Raw genomic sequence first — 27238 nt, forward strand, 5'->3', positions numbered from 1 at the left:
AGCTATGTTAGCTGATATAAGCCAGGATGTAGCTAAACAAAAAGTTGAGAAAAGAGGGCATTAGGAAAGAAGTGGGTTGGGGGAAACTGAAGGGAGAAACAAACCATGAGAGACTACGGACTCTGAGAAACAGTCTGAGGGTTTTGGAGGGGCGGGGGGTGGGAGGTTGGGGGAGCCTGGTGGTGGGTATTGTGGAGGGCACGTATTGCACGGAGCATGGGCGTCGTGCATAAACAATGAATTCTGGAACACTGAAGAGAAATTTAAAAAAATAATAAAAATTAAAAAAATAAAAGATCTCCAGGTAACTCCAAGAACTTAGAAAAGGGATGGGGGGTGGGGGGGAGTTGTATTACCTGAACCCGTATGTCAGGATTGTAGGGATGGATGCCATTAGTCCGTCAAGGTGGCGAAACAGAGAAAGCATGTTTCAGCCGTTGGAAAGAGGCTAACACTCAGCGTTAATGGTGGGGTACGTGAGGCGCCCCCTTAAGAATCTCGGGGAGACGTGCCCTTCTTTGATAGGACAAATGGAAGCTTCCTCAGTTTTCAGTACAATGAAATCCAGCATCAAGCTCCTCACTGGGGATCAGCTTGCTGTCCCGGCGCCTTTAACACAGCGCGAGGGCTGACACGCCATTTGGAGGAGAGAGTAAAAGAAGCCATTGATAAGTGATGTGGCACCAGGGGTCATAATAAGATGTTGTGACCTGGTGTTATTGAAACAGATAATTAAGTAGAGTGTAGTGACATATTTCTCATCACCAGGGCATCCGATTTCATTTCACTGATCTAAGTTTCTTAGAGGGAAAGAAAAAAGCTTTGCAGTAGCTCCCCTTCACGGTGCCCTTGGGAAATAACAATGGTCCAGGTCACATCTCCACAATGAAGGGAGCTCCGTGGGCTGAAGCACAGCACTAATGAGCCCCGGGTCAAGAGGTCACTCCTCATTGGAGGAGGGAGGGCCTTTAGCCACACTCTGCTCCTGGCGACAGATGGGGCCCTAACCTCATTCCCCTTTCATCTCACACGTGGGGTGAGGGGGAGGGTTTGGGGCCACAAGAGGACCAATTCATAGTAATTTTCAGTGACTTGGTGAATAAACTCTTCCATTGGAGATGATACTGCATCTCTAGATGTATTTTGAACAACCCATCTTCCTTGGTGAGATTCATATAAATCAAGGATCACTTGACTGGTTTTCAAGTGAGTCCCTGCTTTCAAATGCCTCCCGTAAGCTTCCTGTGAAAGGGCAAGAATCCTAATTCAGTCCCTCACCTATTTCCATTGGTGCTGAACTCTGTTAAGACTCTAGGATTACTTGCTGGTGCAAAGAACCTTACAGAGCACTCAGTTGTGTCATCAACCGTCAGCGTATCGGGAGACCCTGTTCTTGAGTGTTGTGTGATGGAATATGGATTTCATGCTGGTCGCATGGCTGGACGACCTCCAGGAAGAAATGGGCACATGCCTCTTTGGAAATATTTTGTACTTTTAAATATTTTTGTTGTATTCAAAGGAGCCCTGGAAACGTTATGTGAAGTCCAGATACCAGAGGATTTTTCCTGCTCTACTTTCCAGAAGTCATAAAGAATCACACCTGCACTTCAAACACTATCTGAGCTCTGTGCCTCTTAGAGAAATGATGTATGAGGTAGAAAAATTATAAAAGAGATGCTGAGAAATAAACGTGACCATTGCCACGTTATATATATCGAGCTCATTAACTGTTCAAACCAGTATTTTGCTATTAAAATTCGTTGGAGATTTAGAGGGTATATTACAAACACTTTGGGGGAAATTTAGACAAAACTAATTAGGGAGGGAAGTTATGTAAAGAAAGATGAAATTCTACTGTTTTCTCGGTTTTTCAAATATGTTTTTTAACTGTCCTTCCAAAAGTTGGCAAATTTCCATTATGAAATAGAAAATTTCCCTTCGCTCCACGAAAGAGTGGTCTGGAATTCAGAAGTGCACTGAATCCTGGATTGTAATGAAGGTGAAATTTCTGATTATCTTCTATTTTGATAAGTACTAAAAATAAAATAAACTTGTAGTATTAAATCTACCAGTGTGAAGGACCAAGTGAAAAAATTCTAAATACTGTGCAATAGCCTTGATTTTAAATTATGGAGAATTAGACTAATGTGGGGATGTTTCATGAGTTAAGAGTGCAAACTATGGATTTGTGAGAAACAGTCCTAAAGGCACACAAAGCTTTGGGGCTAGCACAGTGCCTTCCTCTACCTAATTCTTTTCTATTGTGAAATTAAAAATGGTCAACAGGTGTTACTGAATTATACCTATCTACAAACTACACATTGTTTTAAAATCTAATTTTCAGAATCCCTGACGAAGACCAAGAGTCAGAGTAAGTGTCTGCCCAGGCTTAGTGAAAGGGTGGCCCTGATTAATTGTTGGTTATCCGCTGAATAATTACCTTAATTGAATACACCGCTTTTTAATTGACAGTCACTTCTAATAATTTAAGTTTCAAGGAAAAGACAGCTTACTTTAAATCCTTAAAGATGTGTCACGTCTTAAAACAAAGACATTTTCAAAGTATTTACCCTCTCCATGTGTCAGAGCCCCTGGGTGTTTTCTGGAATGGTCTTGCAGTGATATTTAACTACTCTGAATATATGACACCCAGTCTTTGTGAAAAATTGTGATTCTTATCAACGAAGAGGCAATTAAATGCTGTCATTTGGAACCCAGATGGATCTGGGATCTTATCACGCTCCAGCAATCGCTGTCTTTTCCAACTGGGAAACAGATAACAGAAACTGTACTGCATGAGGCACAATAGCCTAACGTGATTAGAAATCAGGCAGACTCTGGCTTCTCTGGAGCTGTACTCCCCCACAGGCTGAATTATAGTTCTCCTACCAGTCCCACGGCGCTGAATGATGTCATGGGATCTGCAGTTCAGCGAGATGAAAGGGATAAAGCAGAACCCGCTGGCACTAGGCAAAGCTTCCAACACACAATCCACAACACAGCTTGGGAACCGAAAAAGCTACAGATCCAGCCACTCAGCCCAGGCTTGGGATAGCCACCGGTATTGCCTGGTTGCAAAGGGGAAGAGGAAAAAAAGAGAGAGAGAGAGAGAGGAAAACAACGTGATCCGTGTTAAACAAAAGAATTTGCCGACTAGGAGGCGGGAGGGTGACTACCTGCCGAAAGCGAACTTTCTTGATATCCGTGCATATATATAAACTCAGCTCTGCCTTTGATGTTCTGCAACTGATCACCGATCAGATTACGGGCATTTCATCTCCCTGCTCCTCTGCCTTTGATCTGCATGGTTAATTTTATTTTCCTGGATTTGAAGTTTCGTCTGGGCTTGTGCTGACATTCATTTTTGGGACGGTGGAAGCATTTGGCATAGAAGCGCTGCCAACGAGAAACTAAGTTGCGGAAAGGGTGAGTACTGGAAAGAGTTCAGCACGTTGCAGGTACAGCATTTTATGTTTTGTGGAGCTTTCACTTCACTTTTCCCGTGTGTTCTAAGAAAAAGACGGGTTTAATCAATTAAAAGCAGGCATTTCTCTACTCAACTGCTGCATGATGTTGTATGCATGTGTCAGAGGAAATATGATTCTCAAAGCCATTTGAATAGTTCATACAAGAGGGTTTGCAATCTGTCATGCAAATTGTACTTGGAAATGAGTTGTTCAAGCAGGAGAAAGCTGAGTGCTAACTTTAGCACACAACCCGCCTTCAGAGCCCGAGATCTGTAAGCTATAATTGCTCTAAGTATTTACAGGTTACTTTATTTAGTAAACAGACAGTGGAACTTTACTGGCTGCCAATGCTTTCCTTGTTTTCTTATATAAAGAGTATAGTGCATCGCTGGCAATACTGTTCCTTTAGTTTATTTATTCTCCCACCTCCAAGATGTAAACCTATCAAATACATTTCCTTATGCAGTTTGCATCCTCAAGGGAATGACTGAAAAGGCATTCAAGTATGATTAAAGCCTTTTATGTGTAAAACTGAAGAATTTTAAAACAGGGAGCGTAAAGTTGTGCCAAGTTTGGTTAAAAAAATTCGCTAGTGATTTTTCTGTAACCTTTGGGAATAGCACAAGCCTTATTTACAGGAACATTCCCGACGTTAGTGTTCCTAAATTAACATTTACTTTAAATTTATAGTGACAGCTGTTGTAAGTTAAAATTTGCCAACTGTTCATGAAAACTATCTGAGTAATCAATAGTTACTATGCTACATATAGTTTTTAGTCACATTTTCATTTTAGTTTATACTCTACTCGGCAAAACCAAAATATATATCATGGTGCGGAATTTGAAAGTTCACCGTTTGGGTTTTTCTTTTTTCTTTCTTTCTTTCTTTCTTTCTTTTTTTTTTTTTTGTCGACTCAATGATCACACACACACAAATCTTTACACTGAGATGCAAGAATTCAATACAGTGGAAAAGTAAGAGCTCCGTGTTCACATTAGTTCACTTTAATGTTCTAATCTTAAGTTTATTTGGGTAGAATAATTATCATCACAATGGTCTATTTTATGCTAACTGAACCACAAAGAAATTATAAGTGATAAGACTAGTTATCCTTTAGTCTGAAATTCTGATGAAAAAGGAAAGGTCTAATGAGCCTCATTTCAAATGTAATTAATTTTTCAGAGCCAATTAATTTAATTACATTATAAGCTTTCCTCCAGATATTAGAAGGAGGGTAATTAGCACTGTTTGCTTAATTTTAAAACTTTGATAGCTGTTAAGTGGAGATTATTTAAAACCGTTCCAAGGTGACTATATTTTAGAAATGTGTCAGTAAGAATTTAATCTAAAAGATTTAACTGTAGTTTTTAGTCATGCCAGGAGAGGCATTTAATTTTTGTTCTACTGACAGTGTAACAAAGCATGTTCAAAATATCCTGAGGTATCAGTTTAGGTTGATTCTTTCATTTGTTTGCTTAAAAAATCCTCTTTAAATCACAAAAGCAGTATTAATGTGCACATTTCAATAAAGAAAATTAAGTTTTTAAAGTAATGAGGGGAGAAGATGCCTGAAGAAACAACATGCTTAGGAATTTGATCACTTAGTTTAGATTTGGGACTTATGAAAATTGTAAATGATTGTTTATTCTGCTACTAGGTTCATTTTAACAGCTACACACTCTCCTCAGCACAAAACAAAAGGGAGAATTAGCAATTATCTGATTAATTTAAGCTTTGTAGAAAACGAGCTTGGGCAAGTCAAGTCCTTGAAAATCCACTTCAGTGTCTGAATTAATTCAGTTAATTCTTTACTTCTTCTGTCTTGGTTGAGAAATGAAACAGATTGTATTTGATTTTAAAAGAAAGATGGCTATTACTGAATGTACAGGTACAGCCTCAAAAAGCATTTCTTAATTAATTGCCTCATGATGATCTTGATTGTGACTTAAGTTGCTATACTCCATAATACTTCCATGAAGGAAACCTTTATGTCACATTTTTCAAAGCACTCTCCTATCGATTGCTTCAATGGTAGCTTTGTTACTGTAGAAGGTCCAAGTCTTCAAAAGACTTTTATTTCTAGTCCTGATTCTGTCACAGAGTCGCTATGTGACCTTAAGAAAGTCACTTCACTACTCGCTTTTCTCGTGTGTGAAAGGAGGGAGTTGACTCTACCATTATGAAAGAAGCTGGGTAGAATTTTTAGAGCCATTTTACAGATGAGAAAACTGAGATTAGAGAAAAGTTAACTTGACTACCTGAACCAAGGTCACATAGCTGGTTTTTCAAGTCCTGATCTAATGTTCTTTCTTGTTCACCGCACATAATCTATTTTCTAAAAACTGAACAATGAAACCAAAGCACTGTGTAGCTGAACAGGGAACAATATCAGTTCAAAAGATAAAGGTGGCCAGTTCCTACTGGAGTGTATATATATATATAAAATATATATATTTTTTCGTTTCCACAGTAGATATGTCAGTTAACTGGATTAGTCTGGTTATTTTCCAACTGTTCCTTTTGCTTCTGTATCTCTAAGCAGTCTGAACACAATTACTGTTACATATAATGTACCAGAACATTTAAAATAATTTTTTTTACCAAAAATTAATGTATCAATGCAACATAATACAGAACTTTGTGTGTTTCTGCCTGGGTATACATGTATATACAAGTTTGGCATTATCTAGGCCATCTTTGTGTGTTTTCAAGGAATACATATTTTCTTAGAAGATGTCAATAGGGTCCCAGAGAAGTCTAATAGTTAATTAAAAGTTGTTATTCATTGAGGGAGATTCCCAGTGGGATTTTTGTGAGATTTCACTTCACAAATTTAATATGGTTCTTACATGATATGTGTTCCATACTACATTTGATCATGTTAAGAGTTCCATTAACTTTTTTTTCCTGGGGTGAAAAAAATTTTCATGCTTAGGAATTTGATCATTTAGTTTAGATTTGGGATTTGTTTTCTTTTGTTTCTCTTTTCCCAGGGCGGGGGGATTTCTTGTGAAATAATTTGATTTATTTATGGACTATAAATTTTGAACATAGATGTTGTTCTTGAGACCAAATAGCTGTCCCTCGTGTCTTATCGTCCTCATAAAAGTTTCATCTGAAGCTTTACAGATTATTATTTGGTAACATTCACTAATATTTATGAACTCACTAATAATTAATTAATTCACTAATGCTTACTGAGTATTTGTATGTCAGGAACTCTCACCATGTTTCTTAAAACATGATCTCATTTAAATTTACAATCACTGTTTGCATTCCCATTATACAGATGAGAAAAGTGAGTCTCAGAGAAGTTAAACACCATATGCAAGATCACGAAGCTAATTAAGTGGCAGCACTAGACTACATCTGATTTCAAATCTTGGGTTCTTTTGTTCTAGGGGTGGGTAGTTAATTTTTTCCATTACAAGAATTATATAGAGCCCAACTCGACTGTTAGCAAAACATTAGAACCAAAATTTTGACCAAAAAGAGGGTTCTGTATTTTTTCTTTCTTTTGATATATTTTTTGAGAGTTATTAGAAATTTTTATAGAGTTCTCCATCACCTAGCCTAGAATCTATAGCTATAAAGGATCTCAAGACAGAAATTATTCTTCTTCTGCTTCACAACTAGACAGAACTCAAGCATTAGACATTGGCTTGGTCAGACTCTCTTCTCTATGATGGCAGAGTCAGACCAACGCATCCTGAAAAAATTAATAATTTGGTGCCCCTTGAAAGAATGATCTTTATAATTGTGTAAGCTCAATCTACACAAATGGGCAATGAAAAGGAGGGCAGAAGGAGGCTCCTTGGTAACTGTGCTTAATTTCCCCTCTACCATTATAAGGCATTCAGCTTTGGCTCTGGGGTTGTTCCTCAACCCACCCACTTGCTGGAATGACCCCTCAGAACTTATCAAGTCTCCCATCCTTAGATTGAGAGGTGGTTCAACACCATCCTTGGTGAGTTCAATCTGTTCTTTGATGAAAAGGAGGAGGGAGGGACGCCTGGGTGGCTCAGTTGGTTAAGCAGCTGCCTTCGGCTCAGGTCATGATCCCAGCGTCCTGGGATCGAGTCCCACATCGGGCTCCTTGCTTGGCGGGGAGCCTGCTTCTCCCTCTGCCTCTGCCTGCCATTCTGTCTGCCTGTGCTCGCTCTCTCTCCCTCTCTCTCTGACAAATAAGTAAAAAATCTTGAAAAAAAAAAAAAAAGAAAAGGAGGAGGGAGAGGTGAGGTGGGGAGGTAGAGCTTTCCATCGACTTTATCAAACCATTCCTTCACATAAACCACTCGCTGCAAGAGGTGTTCTGACAAGTACAGCTTTCTCCATCCTCTTAAATGTCCCCAGTACTTGGGCAGCCCTAGCCTAGCAACAGGGGGTGCTGCCCAGCTAAGCTGTTCCTTCATTAAGGCACACACAGAGAAGTCTGCCATATTTATAGGAAAGAGAGGAGGGAAGTCAAGGGTCCATTTCTTTTCCCATTAGAAACATGAAAAGTCTAGCTAATGGGGGTGTCATAAACTCATGAAGATCATATAGCAAGTGCTATAACTTATAACAACTTTGTTCTATAAATGTCAGAAGTTTGACATTACATAAACTAAATAAATAAACCCTTTGGCCTTTTCATGTATATTGGTTTATGCACTAGTGGTATAGTAAGATTTTATTAAGATTAGGGAGCTTGGATTATTCCAGCTTTATTATTAACTTAGTGTGTGACCTTGAGCGAGTCATTCAATGTCTGGGCCCAACCCTACAATGATAGTCTAGAATTGGTCACAGTGGGTGTTGGGATAGCATCTTGATTATTTTTCCCCTTATTTTCTTAACTATATTTGACAAACCTGATTAATCTTTGAGATGTTCATTCACATTTATTAGTTCATTCAACAAATTTTAATGAGTACCTACCTTGCGTCAGGCACTGTGAACTGACAGAATTCAGTATTCTCGCTTAGCTTGCATTGTGTTACATTTCCCAAGGAATAGTGATTTACACTAGAAATGATTAGAAAGTCAAACAATTTTCCTTGAACTTTGCTTCTACTGAGCTGATGACTTATCATTGAAAGTATTTTTATTTATTTATTTTTTTAAATTTTATTTATTTGACAGAGAAAGAGCACAAGCAGGCAGAGTAGCAGGGAGAGGGAGAGGGAGAAGCAGGCTCCCTGCCTGACACAGGGCTTGATCCTAGGACCCTGGGATCATGACCAGAGCCGAAGGCAGTTGCCTAACCAACTGAACCACCCAGGCACCACTGAAACTATTTTTAGAAGAAGTCAGTTAGTTCAATTTGGGGGAGCTGGTGAATATCCTAAACAAATACACTTTGTATCAGCCTAGATAGTGCTAAAACTGGCTTCTGGAAACCAGCCCTTAACATAATCTTAAAAACAACAGTACTATGAAGATCCTCATGACAATTTGGCTTTTCCTAAAAAAATTTTAACCCGTTACTGATATTTGGTGTTTTAAAGGGAGAAGAATGCTTGCAGCCCTGATTCTTAGCATCAGCCTCATTCTGATTGGGCACAGGAATCACATTGATGTTCTTTTTGTACTTCTGCTGACACTCAGTTGTGGCTCTGGGTTCTCATTCAGATACTGGAAGAGAGTACCTGAATGAGTGTGGTAAAGTGGGGAATATTTATTTAACTTAACCATGCTCTTTTTTAGAGAATAAGATGCATACAATAACCAGAGTGCAGGGGTTCAATGCTCTTTGCCCCCATTGTCAAATATCATTTCAATGGTCATCTATTTACTGATGCTAGGCATTGGGTGCCCTATAGAAGATGTCCTCCTGCTAATAATGGCTGCCATTTAGTGAGCATTAACTATGTACCAGGCATAGTGCTAAGTGCTTTAAATGCTTTATTTTATTTAATAACCACCAAAGAAACAACACATTTCACAGATGAAAAAAAAAGTGGAAATTGAAGGTTAAGTTCCTTTTCCAAGGATATGCAACTAGTGAATGGCAAATTGGCATCTGAGACCAGATAATCTGATGTACGGGTCCATGTATGTTAAAAATAATGTCTCTCTCTCTGTAGCCAACCAATAGGCTAACCAGGCAGATCAATCAAATACACAAGAAATGATGCAAGAACTAATGGACCAAATAATGTCTTACTGTCTCTAAGTACAAAAGGAGGCCAGGGAATAAAAGAGCCCTTGGCTGAAATCAAAGAGGTATTTCCTGAGCTGGCAGATTAAATTCCACTGAGAAAACATTTATTGAACATTTGCTTGGATGTTTGATATTATCAGAAATACAAGTTTGAACAAAATATACCCTTTTTCTGAAAGAATTTTTAACTCCTTAGGGAAGAAAGCTAAGTCACAGACACTTAGGACACGAGGGAGGTGTGGCAAGTGCTATCATGGTAGTAAGAAGTCCACAAATCTTGGATGGGCCCATGAGAGTTGTGACTTTTGAGCTGGTTTTGAAATAGGAATAAGGTAAGTAAGTAAGGAGTCAGCACAGTAAGGGAAATAGGTGAGTACGGAGAATAAGTTCAGAAAGCAAAGGGAAGGGGAAGTTCAGGGCACATTTGAGGCCAGGCATGCAGACCAGTTTGGCCAGAATATAAAGTGTGTGGTCTAGAGGAGAGAAAGATAAGACTAAAAATGTGGGCGGAGCCCAACCAGGGCAGTCTTTGAATGCTAATTTAAAGAGTATGAAAGCCATTCTTTACGATGAGGCGCCTCTTATAAATCTTTTTATTGGCCAGTACCAGTGATGAAAGGCCAGAGAAAGAAGGACTGCTGGACAGACCAGCAAGGAGAAAGATTAGCCAACTGTGGCACTATTCAGGTGAAAGGTAGGGGGTGCCTGTACCATGGTGGAAGTAGTGGGACCAAGAGAAAGAGGGGAAGAAAGGGTGAGTGTAGTGACACCTTACAAAGGAAGAAAAAATAATCCAGCTTAACAAAGACACTGAGTGCTCTATGTCCTAGACTCTGAGATTGCAAGAAAATAAGATGTGCCTTCAGATGATTGAAGTCTAGGTGAGGAAAGGAGCTCAGATGAACAGGTAACTTCAATATAATGACAAACATGTTAGTGCAGAACATGTGGTAGTACTAGGGGACAGCAGAGATGGGCTAGGGAAACTCTCTTCCTCTTTCCCGTTTGATGTGGCAGACTCCTCTGTGTGTGCTTTAATGAAGGAACAGGCTAGCTGGGCAGCAGCCCCTGATGCTAGGCTAGAACTGCCCAAGTATTGGGGGGACATTCAGCAGGGTGGAGAAAGCTGTACTTGTCAGAACTCCTCTCAAAGAGAGTGGGTTTTGCCTGAGGGAATGGTTTGATAAAGTTGATGGGAAGTCCCACCTACCCACCTCACCTCTCCCTCCCTCTTTTCATCAGAGAGCAAATTGAACTCAACCATGGATGGTGTTAAACCACCTCTCAATCTAAGGATGGGAGACTTACCTCGAGGTTCAAATAAGATAGTGCATAGTATTTGTAAATTGTTTATAAAGAAATTGTTATTGAGGTTTATGTTCTGGCTGGGTTAGATTTGAAGTAGATATCCTTGAGGTGTGACACTTGGAAAGGATCATACTTTTAACGTGTGTTTCACAAGAACCTGGTCTATCACTATGGTGTTCTCAAGATCACAAGACTGGCTATCAGAAATTAATTAGAACAACTTACTCATTCATTTATTCATTCAACAAATATTTATTGAGGAGCTACTCTGGGCTTTGAGGTATGGTAAGGAAACATAGGCTATCGTTCCATCCAAAGAGTGGTGCAGTTGTGTCAGGAAAACAAAACCAACACACAAAAAGTGGGTGCCTCTTTGTACCAGAGTCATGCACAGTATCCTGTGTGGAAGGAAATTTAGCCTTTGGTTTACTCACTGGACAGTTGAAACAATAATTGCTTACATTTCTATAGCATTCTACTGCTAAAAAATATTTTTTTTATACATATGATTCTTTTACTCCTTCCAACAAATCTGCAAACTGGGCACCGTTAGCTCCATTTCATAAATGCACAAACTAAAGTTTGTAAGTTTCAACACTTTGCACAAAGCAATTGTAGAGGTATGGAGCCTGGACTCTGTGCTCCCCCGCATGGCCAGGACTTTGAGCATATTGAGCGACCCTATGGGTTGGATTGGGCTAGTGCTGGTGTGGAAGAGGTGGACACTGGCTCGTACAAAGATTCACCTTCAATGACCACTAGAGGTTTTTGTCCTGGGGTGGGGGGAGGGGTTGTGTGCCTTGATTGAGTATCTGCAGGAAAAAAAATACATCAATGAATGAATGAGAAGGTTATTGATGTTTTTGATCAGCCAGAGTAAACGTGCCACATCGTTTTCGGGGCGCGGGGGGGGTGTGCTTTTCCACCTACGCAAAAGCCGGTGCTGGGTAGAATGTAATCAGGCAAAGGAAAGGTACAAAAGTCCTGGGAAAAATACGTCCAGGGTGGAAAGGAAGGATCTCCCTTCGCTGCAGGCAGTTCTCCTAACATAGCCAAGCGCTTGCTGATCTTGGTTTTCCCATTTCTTCGTTCCCCCCCGCCCCAACCCTGTGGCCCTTGTAGGCCTGCGGGACTCATTCACCAGCTCCCGCAGCCGCAGGGGGCGCGCCACCTGCGCCTCAGATCTCTGCAGGGAAAGCCCGGCGGAGCCGAGCCGAGGCGCCCAGCGCCGGGGGCGGGACCAGAAGTGGGCGGGGCCCTTGGTGGGCGGGGCGCGGGAGGCGGCGGCCGTTGCCGGGCTACCGAGGAGCGCTGAGCCCGCGGCGCCGGGAAGCGCTCCGGTGCTGGCGGTGAGAGGACCCCGGACCCAACAGCCCTCCGGGTACGCTGCACCCGGCCTTCTTCGTGCGCTCCTTTGGCAGCGAGTCCGGCTTGGACCTGAAGGTTAGGACGGGGAGCGCGGGCGGCGGAGCGTCCCAGGTGACAGAGAAGGTAGGTGCCCGGCTCGGCCAGGGGCTGCGCGGAGGTCCCTAGTCCTCGCCCCGGGTGGATTCCCCGTGGAATGGCAGCCCGGGAAGACGCGGCTGCCGAACGGGAGGGTCGCTGGCGAGGGCTGCTCCAGTGAAGAGGAGAGGGGGAGGACGGGCCGAACCGGGAGAAGGCGACCCCCGGGGCAGGGGTGACAGCCAGGGCAGGAGGTCTTGCCTGGGGAGAAGGCACCGGAGATGCTGGAACCAAGGAAGCCACGGCGGGAGCGACGCGGGAGGGTGAAAGCCTCCCGGTCTCAGTCCACGATGGGAGTGACGGGACTTCGTCTTTCCAGGCAGGGATCTTGTAAATAGAAAACCAAAGGTCCGTGAGTATGTAAATAAATCTGTGTGAGGCTTAACCCGGACCCGGAATGGTGGCGCTGCAGGGTCTGTGCTGGGCACCTCGCAGCTGCTCGGGGTCCCTACGGGGACTCCCGCTGCTCCGGAGGAACCGTGTGCAGGCCTGGACCGCCTACCCACTGTGGCTGGGGAGGTGCAATGAGAACGCTCCCAGGGCTTATAAGTAGTCCATAAACAGAGCATTCCGTGGAAAAATAACGTTTCGCAGGTATCAGCACTATCTGTTAATACAGTGATGGGTAGAGCATGTAATACATTTGAGAGAAAGGTCAGTGCTTACAGTCCTTGTCTAGGTTCTGATGCCATTTCATGGAATAGAAATTTACTAATATACTCTTGAAGATGAAATTTGGAAGGATTAAAATTCAAGGATGATCTGTTTTGATGGTAGCCAACTATTCATCAAACACATTTAGGATATCCTGTCACATTTTGCATTTTTATTTTATTTATTTTTTTAAGTTTTTTTTAAAGATTATTTATTATTTATTTGACAGGCAGAGATTGCAAGAAAGGCAGGCAGAGAGAGAGAGAGGAGGAAGCAGGCTCCCCACTGAGCAGAGAGCCCGATGCGGGGCTCAATTCCAGGACCCTGGAATCATGACCTGAGCCGAAGGCAGAGGCTTTAACCCACTGAGCCACCCAGGCGCCCCACATTTTGCATTTTTATAAAAGGACTCAATTTGCAAACAAAACCATAAGACTTGTTCAGTAATTCTTGAAACAACTAACTGAAAATATTTATGAAGGTGTGATTTTTTACTCCATTGAGGGTTTTCCTTTACTAGAAGACAATTTCTTCACATAAACAGGAAACAGTTATTGTTAAACATGACTTAATGCAAACAGAAGATTTTAATATGCTGTTATTTCATGATCAGATACTTCTCTTCAAAAGGGAGGATTATATTGCATTAGTTCAGGATTTACTCAATATGTTCTCTGTTGTGCAGTTTTACCTTAGGCATTTTTGCCAAAGCTACTTTCATGTAGTTTACAAATATTTCAAGCACTCTTTACTCTCTGATTTAAAGATCAGTAACTTAGAGGGGGTGAGAATTGAGTCCCACTATGGAAGAAAGTGTTTGACATTAATTATTACTCACAGAAATGTGGGTACTTAAAAAGAATGTATCTTTGGGTGATATTTATCAAGTCATTCTGAAAATACTACAAAACACAGACATGCAATTTCATTGCGAAAATATTACCTTGACATCAGTACATAGAATGTTGTCATGAGCTCTGTATGTTCTTTATTTTTTAAATCCATGAAACTGTCTTATGACATCTATGTTATTACTGAGACCACATGACTTTATTGACTTGAGAATTTTTTCCTTAGTAAGTGTTAGTATTTTCTGGGATGTTGATGGAAGTTATTTGCCCTTTGATGAGAGTGTCTTTTGACTCTGAACCCCAGGCTGCATCTTGAATTTGAGGTTAAGAACATGTGAAGACTTTTTACGTACTTGAAGTTGCAGTGGTAAAGTACCTTTCCTATCTAGAAACTTGAATAATGAGCACTGCTAGTATATAAGTAGCTATAAGAGGCTTTTCAAAACAACAGAAAATGAATTTTTTTTTACCTCAGATGATCATCAGTTTTAGTTTACGCTTACCTGCACACACATATGAATAGAAAATGAATGGAGACATGTAATTGTCATATGCTGTCCTTAATATGTTAGTTTAATTTACCAGTTATAGCTCTAGTACATGACTCGAGGGCATGTTGGAGACTTTTGAAACATAAGTGAGAATTTGATTCTCCTTTTTCACCTATTTAGATCTTTGAACTGAAGCTTAACCCAACCCCCTGCGACTATTTCCATTATTCAGACATTAATATAACACAAACAAAAAAACTTCGGGCATCTTGAATGTAGGAAGAAAAAGCAAGTCCTTTTAAATCTGACGAGTCAGTATTTAAAGTCAAGCATTTCAAATGCGGGAAAAGGCTAACATGCCCTATCTATGTTCACCACAGGTTGAATGAGAATACCCACCTTGAATAAATGTACACTCCAAATAAATAGACAGCTGCTTATGTGATAAGAGAGCCAGGACAGTTCAACAGTGAAGTACATTCATCTCATGGCAGCTGATTATTAAATGTTCATTGCCTTTTTAAAGTAACTTTCTAGCTGAAGAAAAAAGAACAGTAAAGCAGTATGAACACAATTTCTTTTCATGATTTACGGGTTAAGCAGTGAGTTCATTCATCCTATTTTATCCAGCTAAAATGTTTACATTTAAAAGTAAGATGTTTAAACAGTATTGGGCTATCTTTTAATCCACCCCTCACAGAATATGTACATTTTACACTGAAGTTTTAAAACCTGGGTTTTAAAAAGAGAACAAGGACCCCTCAGCAATTAGATAAAACAAAGGAACTTGTATATCTAAAGATTAAATATTATGTAGCTGCTCTTCAGTGGACTTGGATAGATCTAATATGAGGAGATCTGAAGGAATGGACACTACTTACACTGGAAAAGAGCACTTCAGATGTTTCAAAGAGAGGTTTTGGATTTGATCCAGACTTCTAAAATAAAAATTGAAACAGCTGTGTTTTAGAAATGGTTATGCACAGATCTCTTAAGATACACTGTGTCGGCATTAGAGGTCCCCGCAGTCCTTGATGCTACAGTTGTCCTACTTGTATTTTGAGATAGAGAAACATTTATGAATGGGGGGGAGATTTATGAATTGCCTGGGTTACAATATGCTACATTTTGAGAATACTGACAGTGATTTTCTGAACACAAGGATGATAGAGTCTACAACTCAGAGAAACAAAAAGAATTAGTCTCCAAAAACCCTATCCTATGTTAAGATCTGTTTAGGGGAAAAAAAAAAAAATATATATATATATATATATAGAGAGAGAGAGAGAGAGAGAGAGAGAGAGAAGCCTGACAGTGAGTGATCCCTAATGTTTTTGAACTTTGGGGTAATTGAAGATATTGTGTTTGGCAACAGAACATTGTAAAGCTTGTTGAGTTTTTTAGTAGAAAATATTTCATGATTTGAAAAAGGGAAATCTTTCTCATTCCCCAGCCAACAACAATATGTATGTGCTTATTACCGCATGCCTTTGTGAGCTTCCTAGGCTACAAAAGAGGCTGCCAGCTCTATGATGTAGGAGGAATGATTTTCAGAACATAATGAAATTGAAGGCTAAGATAGAGGCAGGCTAGAGGCCAGGGCTTGTTGTCCTGTTTGGAAATAGCTGTACCCTAAATTTCTAACTGATTTTTTATTCTCTCAGCGTATGGCACTGACATTATTTCTAAGCCATTCATGATTATGTTCCACCATTAAAATGTAAAAGACTGTATGTATAGCATTGGCTTTATTTCAATGCTGATTTTATAAATTGTAAGCCTGCCAGTTTACTTTAATATTGATTTTAAAAAAAAATATTTCAGTTTATTGCATATTGTAAAAATATATGAGTTGAATGTAGCTTTATTACATAATGGTGATACAGTTTTATGAGATGAAAACTGTTATGTATTGCATACGCTGTATGTTAGATAATAAATCAAATAACTTTAAAGGATGAAAAAATAAAGAAATTCATTTATTCTGGAAAAACTATCCAGATTATTTGAATTATTCTGAAATTTATCTATTTTGGTCATTTGTAAGATAAAAAATAAAGATCATTCTCAGAAAGGTTACTGAATTGGGGGTGCTTGGGTGACTCAGTCCGTTAAGAAACCAACTCTTGATTGCAGCTCAGGTCTTGATCTCAGGGTTGTAAGTTCAAGCCCTCTGTTGGGCTCCATGCTGGGTGTGTAGCCTACTTACAAAAAAAAAAAAAAAAAAGGAAGGGAGGAAGGAAGGTAGGTTACTGAATTGTTAAAATTAGAAAAATAAATAACAGATTCTCGAGTGAGCTTTGTTAATATTATAGCACTGTATTCAAGAAGTGGTGTCCTGAACTGAATTGTTCAGTTTACTAATTTATATTTCAATCTCAAGTTATAGTTGCACATATTTTTCACATATATTGCTTTAGCCCTTATAACAATCCTAAGAGCTAAAATATCATCCCTAATTAGTGAAGTTCTTCATTCATTCAATGAATATTGTGGGTGAGCTACAGTTCTAGAATAAAATCACTATTCTTGTCATTGAGTCCTCAAACCATAATTGGTTGGTTGGTGCTGGAGTGAAGGGAGGGAGCTCAGTGTGTCCTAAGGGAATGGTGGAGACTAGGACAATAGAAAGTACTTGTTCTGTGTAAGTGACAACCGATGCTCAGCTCTAACTCATGTTGCCTACATGTGGAACCAGATTTTTCTAATTTTTCAGGAAAATTATTTAATTTTATATTGAAAACGTATTTTTAAAAATTAACCACTGCAGTGACTGAAGAAAATAATGCAACACATGGTCAGCAAGTAGAGTGAAGTAACTAGGTAATTATGCTGCAAGGTAGAGATGAGCCCAGGGTGCAATGGAAACACAAAGGACAAGTGTCATGCGAGATTTAGGAAGATCCCAGAAGAACATGGACAGATTGTGCGGCAGGCATGGTAGATGTAGTCAGTCACAGTACATATAGGTAGGTCCCAAGGCAAAAGAGGGGGCAGCAATTAGATACACTGTAGGTTGAAACAACCACTGTGGTTTGGGATCCAGTGGTCTGCCCAGCCAATAAAAGGTGGTGCCTACAGCTGCTCCTCCCTAGGGGGCTCCTGGGAAGGGCTGCCTAAGACCCCGCATCCTTTCTGTTGACACACCAGCACAGGGTTTCATGATTTCCACAAGGAAGCAGAAGGGGAGGGCATTTCAGCACCTGTTGGATTTATCCCCTCTAGAGGCTGGCCAGTCAGGACACTCATATTCATTACCAGTCATTCAAATGAGCAGACTGAGCAGCTTGATTTGATAAGCAGCCACTTTCTGTGCAGCTGAACAGAATGTTTGCCAGCTCCACGCTTCCGGCTCCTGTGTCTTCTTTTTTGCTTGCCTCTTTCTCCCAAGACTGTCACTCCGTTTGATACCGTGGAAAAGCAGTCAGTGAGGCGGAAGTTCCAAACTCCTAGAAGACAGGAGTCCTTTTCTTTCCTTTCCTTTCCTTCCCTTTCCTTTCCTTTTCCTTTTCCTCACTGCTTGGCTAGAGCCAGTTTCTCTTGCACACGTGCTGCAAAAAATGGTTGCTGGATTGCTAGTAAATGATATCTGGTCCGGATTTTTTTTTTTTTTTTTTTGGCAAACTGTGAAAACCCATAATCCCAATAATCTGTATGTCTTGTGTCTCATGGTTGATAAGTCATCTCCAAATAAACAGAATGCTGAAGCATATAAAAACATTTTTCTATCTGGGCCAAATCCTGAATCCTCAGAAGTTAAAAAGCAATTTCAATAAATACCCTTTTATTTTCTTATTTTTATTTTAAATATTATTGCTTACACACTTGTTATTTCATGAAAGTTTTCTTCTTTTTATGAATACCGAAGCATTTCACAAGGTTATTTCATTTTCTTCCAGGAAATGCAAGGTCACATGTATAACACCCCGCCAGCTAAATTGTTGTTTCTAAATACCCGCTTGCTGGGCTGTACTCAAGGAGATGCTACTGCCCCGGCTAAGCTGTGAGCTACTCGGAAGTACACCTTTGTAGCGCCCTGCCCTGCTCGATACTGCCTCCTTCCAAGGACCTAATAACCACTTAATCAAAGTGTGTTGAATAAATGGATAAATCACTAAATATATTATTTTGTAATGTAGTTTTGCTTCTGTCGATCATTTTTGTTCCCGTCGTCTTCCTGTGCCATGGGCCATTGGATGCTGCAGCCTAGGATGATACGACCCTAAGTCAACCTTGCGGAGTGCCTGAGCACCCCATTTTGGAGTTACTAGACGTGGATTTTATTTGGTTTTCACCGTTTCTATTACATGTCCTTTGACCCTCAGTGTTCTCTCAAATGGGATAGAAATAAATATCTAGAGTGTGCTAGTAAAGAAAAAATTATACTTTTTTTTTTTTTAATAAAGCCTTAACGTAGTACTCAACATAAAAATGCTCAGTTCTGGCTTTGAATGGATTCTTCATCTTTGAATGGATTCTTCATCTTTAATGTTTTCTGCATACCAGTAGGTCCAGAGGTCTTAAAATGTTAGTGGCCACTGGACTGTGACCGTCTGAGTAATGTCTCCTGTTGGTCTGACAAGTTACAGTCTTCAAAGACCATCACATACATTGGATCATTTGATTTTCAGTACCAATGTCATTAACTACAATAATAATTATCGCCAGCACTTATGTAGCACTGATTATGTACCAGAAACAGTTTGGATCAGTTCACCCTGTTAGCCGTGCTTTGTAAGTGCTATTAAACTCACCAATTCCTCACAGCAATTTCAGAAAGCAGATATTATCACTATGCCCAATGTAGAGATGAGGAAACTGAGACTAGGTTAAGTCACTTGGCCAAGGTCACACGCCAGTAGGTGGCATTCTCAGTGCAACTGCCACAGGAACCACATCGGCCCCAGTCATCCGTTAAGTGTTCCAGGCATTGGGCTAAGTGCTTGATGTACATTATCTCAGGTAATCCTCACACCAGCATTGTGAGATAGGGTCTATCTTTATCTCAACAGATGTGTAGTTTCAGAGTGAACTTGCTAAGAAATGGGGCTGAAAACCCAGGTATTCTTGTCACCATTTCCCCTGAGAGTTTCCCCAAAGAGCCAGGCTCTTTTTACCCATACTCGGTTTACATGCAGAAAAGTATTTGAACTTGGACTTGAGATCATCCCAGCTGCTGTCAGGACAATCTACCCAGGCTAAATTCTTTCCCAGCCTCTTGGTATAAAAAACCCAGGCTAGGAGAGAAGTCACAGGAAAGAGAAGTGACATATTCCAGTGGTGCATTTTTTATCTCTAGCTCCAGAGTAAGAAATCTCCTGTTAAAAACTCACATTTTGGGGTGCCTGGGTGGCTCAGTGGGTTAAAGCCTCTGCCTTTGGTTCAGGTCATGATCCCAGAGTCCTGGGATCGAGCCCCGCATCAGGCTTTCTGCTCAGCGGGGAGTCTGCTTTCCCCCTCTTTCTCTCTGTCTGCTTCTCTGCCTACTTGTGATCTCTGTCTATCAAATAAATGGATAAAATCTTTTAAAACAAAAACTCACATCTTTAAAAAAGTGTATTAGGATTTTTAAAAAATACATCACCGTATCATTCAATCCTGTCTTCTAGTCCAGTGCACTTAATGCCTTATAGATATGACATGGTAATAGGACATATCTGAGATAGAATATTTATTCTTATTCACTACAGAAGACTTAAGTCAGTTATGTGCAACCAAATGTCACTTGTTTTCCACAATATACTCTTTATTGTTATGTGCATCTTTATTCACTTAATTAATTCAGCAAACTTTTATGTGCCTATATGAGCCAGGTACTAAGCTACACACTGGGAATACAAAGAGTAATATGGTGGTGTCCTTATTTTAAAGGAACATACAGTCTGGTGAGTAAAACTGGTATACCAGTAATCATAATTGCTATGCCATGTGATTGATGCTGTGCGTGAATGCAGAAAGGCCGATAAGGCCATGGGAAGCAAATCGCTTTAGTGTTCTTAGTCGTGAACACCATCTCGGCAGAGTGAAAACTGAGTAGTTTCTTGGAGGGGTTTAGTGAGAAAGGCTCTCAGACCAAGGTTACAGTCTGTGCAAGGGGGCAAGACCACAGGTGTTCAGGAGAAATGTGGGCATTGGGCTATGGCAGCGCTGGATGGGTGTGAGAGCAGTGACCAGGGACAACAAGGGTGGGGGACGCTAGCCGGTGAGGTTATAAAGAGGACAGGTGCCAGGCTAAGGACTTTCAAGGGTAATTTGCCAAGATAAACCCACTCAAACTATTCAACTTAGCATTTTGTGTTGAGAGAATAAGACAAGTCAGCACATAGGATATAGTTCCGTTCAGGATTTTTGTGCCCTATCATCTAAAAGAAATCTCCTTCTGATGCAAAAATCATAGTACTTCAATTTTCTTTTTTCTTGTAATAGTGTTTTTGTGGTTTTTATCTCATGACTGCTTTTAATTTATAGACCTTCTTTTTTATTTTTACTTATTCATTTGAGAGAGAGAGAGAGAGCACAAACAGGGGGAGAGGGAGAGGAAGAAGCAGACACCCCACCTGAACAGGGTACCCGACATGGGGCTCTATCCCACAATCCTGGAGATCATGACCTGAGCGAAGGCAGATATCTGCTTAATTATCTGAGCCACCCAGGTGCCCCATAATTTATAGACTTTTCAAGGAGGACTATGTAATTTGCCTTTTTGCTCCAAGAACAAGACACATTTGTTTGTTTGTTTTCGTTATTAATGAAGTACTTACACTAGAAAGAACTTTTAAGAAGAAGAGGGAAAAAAATTCATCCAGAATTCCCCAATATGAACCTAACTGCTGATGGTATTTTGACTTATTTATTTTTTTACATAAAACAGGTGTATCTTCTAAAGTCAAAATCATATTGCCATAACTTCTAACTTGATGTGCATGGTAGTGATTGCCTTTATAAGAAGATGCTACAGTATTTGTGTGCCTTCACAATAATTAGTACAGAGTTCCAGTGTAATGGTCCATCCAAACTAGATGCTTGATTGTGGTATGCACTGACTCTTTCCATCTCTTTTTTCTCATATTTTGTGTAAATGCTTTGGTATTTATACCCTCTTTTCCCTATTAGCTCAATCCAACAGATTTTATGTTTTTCTTTTAAAAAATCAGCACATTTTAAAAAATTAGGACCATGTCAAGAAAGAGATAGCCCAAAACACACCTTTCAGGGAATGCAATTTTATCTTCTCATCCCAGTCCTGTGCCTGCACAAGCAGGAAGCTGCCTGGTTGGGTAATGGCTGGGTCATTTCGAGATATGCAAAAGAAGCTATGACCAAGGAGCTGGAAAAGCCAAAAAACTTTTGAATTCAGTCAAAATGGATCATTCATTCAACAAACATAAGAGTAATTTTTCATTGTGCAATAATTGGAGCTATTCAAGCAGCTGGAATAGCCTTCTGGGGTTGTCTGTCTCCAGACTGTGTTCAGGCTCACCCCAGGGCTGGCTGCTTGGCCAACAGAGAGACAGCAGCCTGACAGCCGAGCTTCCTTTGTTGTTAATTGCTATTGTTTTTCTTAAGGTCTTTGGCCCACAGTTCTGGTTCTCTGCTCTGGTTTCTTTCTAAGTAGTCACACTGTCTGCTCTTGGTCTCTGTTAGTTTTGGAAGATTCCACTTTGAAGAGAAACTGAGCCCTTGTTTCTCTACCGAGTAGATGGAGCCACAAGCTGAGTCTCCCCCTCCCCCATTTTTTTTTTCCCAAATTAATCTCTTCTCTGAACATTGTGTGGATCTGAAAAAAAAAGACAAAAGACAACCATGTTTGTTTCCACATTTTACGTCATTCTCGCAAAGATAAGGTTTGGTTTACCTTTTCTTGAAAAGTGAATGCCTCCAAGTTCATCATTTGTAAATAATTTTTAGATGTTTTAAAATAATTGCTCATTTTTCTGCTCACAGATTATTTTGACTGTTCTGGCTGGAGGAAGAACTCACAAATGCCAGACATTAGCTGTATCTGGTTCTTAGTGGAGCTGGAGGCCCAAGACCCAAGTGTAATGTCTTTATGAAACAGAGCAGATTGTGTTACAGGGTATATACGACTAGGGACACTGGAGCCAACCCACCCTGGGTGTGAATCCTCCTCTGCCTCTTACTAGTGTATCTTTTTATTTATTTTTTATTTTTTTGTTTTATTTTTTCAGTGTTCCAAGCTTCATTGTTAATGCACCACACCCAGTGTTCCATGTAATCCATTCCCTCCTTAACACCGACCACCAGGCTCAACCATCCCCCCAACTCCTGCCCCTCTAAAACTCTCAGTTCGTTTCTCAGAGTCCACAGTCTCTCATGGTTAGTTTTGAAAAAGGGGCTCAGCCCTCTCTGAGTCTGTTTCCCCATCTCCAAAATGGAGATAAGGATAGAAAAGGATAATATCTACTTGTGAAGGTAAATGAGTCCATTAATAAGCTGGAGAATCCCTGGCCCGTAGTGCTTGGCACATATTCATTGCTATTTTATCACCATTCTTGACCTCTTGGCGCTGACCAAACGCATCCACATGGAAGGTTTATACAGTCCCTGTTCGAATATAACTCTCTACTGGGTAGAGTGGTTGAACACTCTAGAGACTTGGGTAGAAAATAAAGGCATGTGTAGGGGCATCTGGCTGGCTCAGTTGGGGGAGCATGCCACTCTTGATCTCCGGGTTGTGAGTTTGAACCCTGCATTGGGTGTAGAGATTACTTTAAAAAGTAAGATCTTTAAAAACAAAAAAAGAAGAAGAAGAAGAAGAAGAAGAAAATAAAGTTAGGTGTACCCTAGGAGTTCAGAGCCCATAGGAGTTTTGCATATGTGTAGGGATACAGAGCTTCCAGTCTCCTAACCTACATTGTGAAAGGCTTACCTATTACTTGTCCATGTCTCTTTTACCAAGTGATCTCCTTTAAAACATAAATAGTGTGACCTCTAGTATATAGGTTAATGGTAAACTTTCTGAGTGAGTACAGAACACAGTGACCAACATCATCATGGTTAAGTATACCTTCTTGTCTTTTAGAAAACTTCTTCAACAATAAATACATGTAATAAGAGCCATGGCTTTAAAAGTGCTCCTGGAACAAGAGAAAGCATTTCGCACCATCGCAGTTCTACTGGTCTATTTGGTGAGTCAAGTCTTTACTTTCGTAAGAATGTGGTGGAAGGGTCATCTTAGTAGCACCGAATCTATTTTCTATTTCTAATCCCATCTTTTGGATTTTTCTTTCAAATTGTAGTTTATCGATGTTGCAGGTCATTAATAAAAGATTGTTGCTCAGTCTTGACATTTATAACAATTGTTTGAAATTATTTTATTTACATTTAGATGAAGTAAAAAAAATCACACCATTACTCAGAGCCCCATGACAATGGTGCTCCCTTGGGTGTATGGGCATATGTCTCCATAACACACCCTAGGTCCTAACGAGACCACATTCTTTTTTGGAGCCCATGATTTGCATGGGTTGTGAAGAAATTAGAATCGATTTTTAAAAGAGCTATTCTTTTTATATGGTTATTTATATCCTTTTTGGTTCCAAAAAGCATTAAAGACAGATGGAGAATTTTAATGTTTGAAAACTTAACTCGAAAGATCTATGCAGGTATAAGAATTGAAATTTATTTAATCTGGAGATAAGATCATTATCTGCAAACATAAAGTGAATTACTGAATTATTAGAGACAGTACCTAAAGTCTTCTTGAAAGACAAAGCAAGAGGAGTTGGGGTCACATTGGAGTCTGGGAGAGAGGGGGAAAGAGTCAAGGAGAGGAGGGAAATTTTCCTTTCTTTCAACTGAGGCTGTTCCACATCCATATGAACCATCTAGAATGGAGGTAGTGGAATTTCTTTCTCAAAGAGATTACAGTCTCTCTGTGGCTGAATGGAATCTCCTACCTCTTGTAAATAAAATCAGATTCCTTAGGATGGGTGTCAAGGGGAGTTAAGAGAGGCAGGAAGAGATTATTAGGCCTTTAGCCCCAGATTTTTTTCTACTCCTGAACCCCACCCCGACTTCTCCCTCCTGCCTGCTGGAGAGGTTCAGACTTTGATATTATTTAGTTAGTTTGCAGGACTTCATTACAGGCACTCCTGCTTCAAGATGGAGGTAGTTTGTACTGAATAATTACTTATTATTACAATCATCAGAAACAATTCCCTGTGCCCCTGGTGTAACAGTCATTCTACAGACCAATAGGTTGTTCACCCAGTGCTTCTTACTTAGAAAAGAGAACTGGTCCTGAGTTATTTTCTACCTTAGACTCTCAGAAAAGTATCAGAAGAAGATAGCCCTGAATTAAAAAAAAAAAAAAAAAGAAAGAAAGAAAGAAAAGGAGCCCTCATTCAGAAAATACAGAAGAGAATCAGGCTTATTGATTTATTTGCTCCACTGACTTATTCAGAAAGTCATTTTTCTTCCTAAAATGCAAATTAAATTGGCCTCACCCTGAATTTAAGCTAACATTCATTGATAGAGTGAATAATAAATACTGATGATGTTGTTCCTTTCTTGCAAAAAAATGTAATTAACTTTCTTTAAAAACACTGTTTTGTGAAACTTTTTTTTCAGACATGTAAAGTGATTTGTGAAACAGGAGACTGTCGACAACAAGAATTCAGGGATCGGTCTGGAAATTGTGTTCTCTGCAAACAATGTGGGCCAGGCATGGAGTTGTCTAAGGTAAATATCGGATGCGTGGTGAAGTTGCAGATCTGTGCTTGTTTTCTTTTGTTTTTGTTTTTAAGATTTTATTTATTTATTTGAGAGAGGGAGTGAGAGGGAGAGAGAGCATGAGCAGGTGGGAGGGGCAGAGGAAGAGGGGAAAGCAGGTTCCTTATTGAGCAGGGAGCCCGATGTGGGGCTTGACCCAGGACCCTGGGATCATGAGCTGAGCCGAAGGCAGACACTTAACGGACTGAGCCACCTAGGCGCCCTAGATCTGGGTTTTTAAAGTACATTCTTTTTGGCTAAAAAAGAATGTACTTCACTAGTTCATTGCTAGTGAAGATTCTTGGCTCATTATGTTACTTTAGCCAAAGATTACACAATTCTCTCCCCAGTACCTTTGATTATGTCTTACTGAGCTAAAAGGTGTAGGTTCTAATAATTAGAATTTGTTGTTTTGTGTAATTCATGTTTATCATATTTCATTGAAAGAATGGAATTATTTTTTTAAGATTTTATTTATTTATTTAAGAGATAGAGATCACAAGTAGGCAGAGAGAGAGAGAGAGGAGGAAGCAGCCTTCCTGCCTAGCAGAGAGCCTGATGTGGGTCTCCATGCCAGGACCCTGGGATCATGACCTGAGCTGAAGGCAGAGGCTTTAACCCACTGAGCCACCCAGGTGCCCCGAAAGAATGGATCATTAAGGTGTATTTGAATTAATTTATAAGAATCTACTAAAGAATTAAAAATAAACAGTGATAAGAGAAAATGCTAATGCTACTTTCTTCTACTGGACCTTCCTTCTCTTAAAATGAATAGCCTCTCTCATAACCAAACTCCATGGTGGCAGTACCTTTCCAAACCGGGGTTACATGCATTCTTTTGACAATGCAAGCACTATTATTAGTCGCCATGTTGGGCACATGGTATTCCCAGGAGCATTTTAAATATATTCATCTTACCCACTATTTGTTAAGAAGCGGTGTGTTTTAGGAGGGCATATCTGAGGGTCTTGAATATTCTCAGACCTTTCTTTTTTGTGAATGTGTTCAGAGCTATACATCCATTTGCTTTATTTTCTGACCTTTTGAAGATGTAACTTGTTGTGGATAATGGATATATCATTTTGTTCTAAATAAAGCATCAAAGTCTGCCTGTTAGAAAAGGAACAAAAGATTTTTCTTTTTACTTAAAGTGACTTTTAAAAGAGAAGTCCTTTTCTCCTAGAGACTGCCATTATTTAAAGTTGAGTCTTGTCATTCATAGATTTTTGCATCAATGGGGCGCCTGGGTGGCTCAGTGGGTTAAGCCGCTGCCTTCGGCTCAGGTCATGATCCCAGGTCCTGGGTTCGAGCCCCACATCGGGCTTTCTGCTCAGCGGGAAGCCTGCTTCCTCCTCTCTCTCTCTGCCTGCCTCTCTGCCTACTTGTGATTTCTCTCTGTCAAATAAATAAATAAAATCTTTAAAAAAAAAAAAAAAGATTTTTGCATCAATGATCCACAAACAGCAGGAAACAAAGCATTCTGCATTCTGCAAGTAATTCCTGGTGGGTGGCTTTTCTCTGTTGGTTGTGTTCAGTAAGTGGGGCCATTTAGTATCCTGAGTTTTCCATTTGGATTGAAATTGGCTGACCTTCAAACCCTGTGTTACCTTGAGTGTTAGCTATAGCATCTCACCAGTGTTTTTCAGCTCCTACTGATTGTGGTAAGGTGCATTTTCAGACGTAGGTTTTGTGGTGTTGGGTATAAAAGGATTCTTTAGAGCAGACTTGTAGATCTAGGATCAGTGAACAGAGTAGTGAAATATGCGACAATGCCCTAGAGGAAAATAGACGATGAAGTTGCTACCTCTCAAAAGTTCTTTCCCCAAATCTCGGTAAAAATCTGAGTGATATATCACAGATTCTGAGAGATGAGTAAATAATTTTCAAGAAGCTGCTCCTTCTCCTTCACACTTTGGATCTAGAGAATATAGCCTGATTCTGGAGAATCAGGTCAGAAGATGAGAGTCCTATAAGCTCTAGTATCTTTTTTTAGTTAGTATTTATAGCTAAGCTTTTTTTTTTAATCAAAAAATGTTATTTTAGAAAGCTTTTTTATTTAAAAAATAGGATGAATATCCTATTGC

The 27238-nt window shown here is 40.0% G+C and overlaps 1 protein-coding gene across 3 annotated transcripts in view; it reads left to right on the forward strand.

The window, feature by feature from the left end:
• The first annotated feature begins 2855 nt into the window (after positions 1-2855).
• TNFRSF19 (TNF receptor superfamily member 19) overlaps positions 2856-27238 on the forward strand; it is a 91881-nt gene continuing 67498 nt past the window's right edge. Inside the window, exons 1-3 of one of the 3 annotated variants that reach the window (XM_047722919.1) lie at positions 2856-3426; positions 23464-23569; positions 25014-25124. In XM_047722919.1, coding sequence (XP_047578875.1) covers positions 23501-23569; positions 25014-25124 — 180 coding nt within the window. In that variant the 5' untranslated portion in view covers positions 2856-3426; positions 23464-23500. Of the gene's footprint in view, positions 3427-10286; positions 10308-12210; positions 12413-23463; positions 23570-25013; positions 25125-27238 lie in introns of those variants that run through there. The other 2 variants (XM_047722920.1, XM_047722918.1) reach the window with 2 other exon arrangements.

The sequence above is a fragment of the Lutra lutra genome, chromosome 3 (assembly GCF_902655055.1).
Source record: "Lutra lutra chromosome 3, mLutLut1.2, whole genome shotgun sequence".
NCBI classification, from domain to species: Eukaryota; Metazoa; Chordata; class Mammalia; order Carnivora; family Mustelidae; genus Lutra; species Lutra lutra.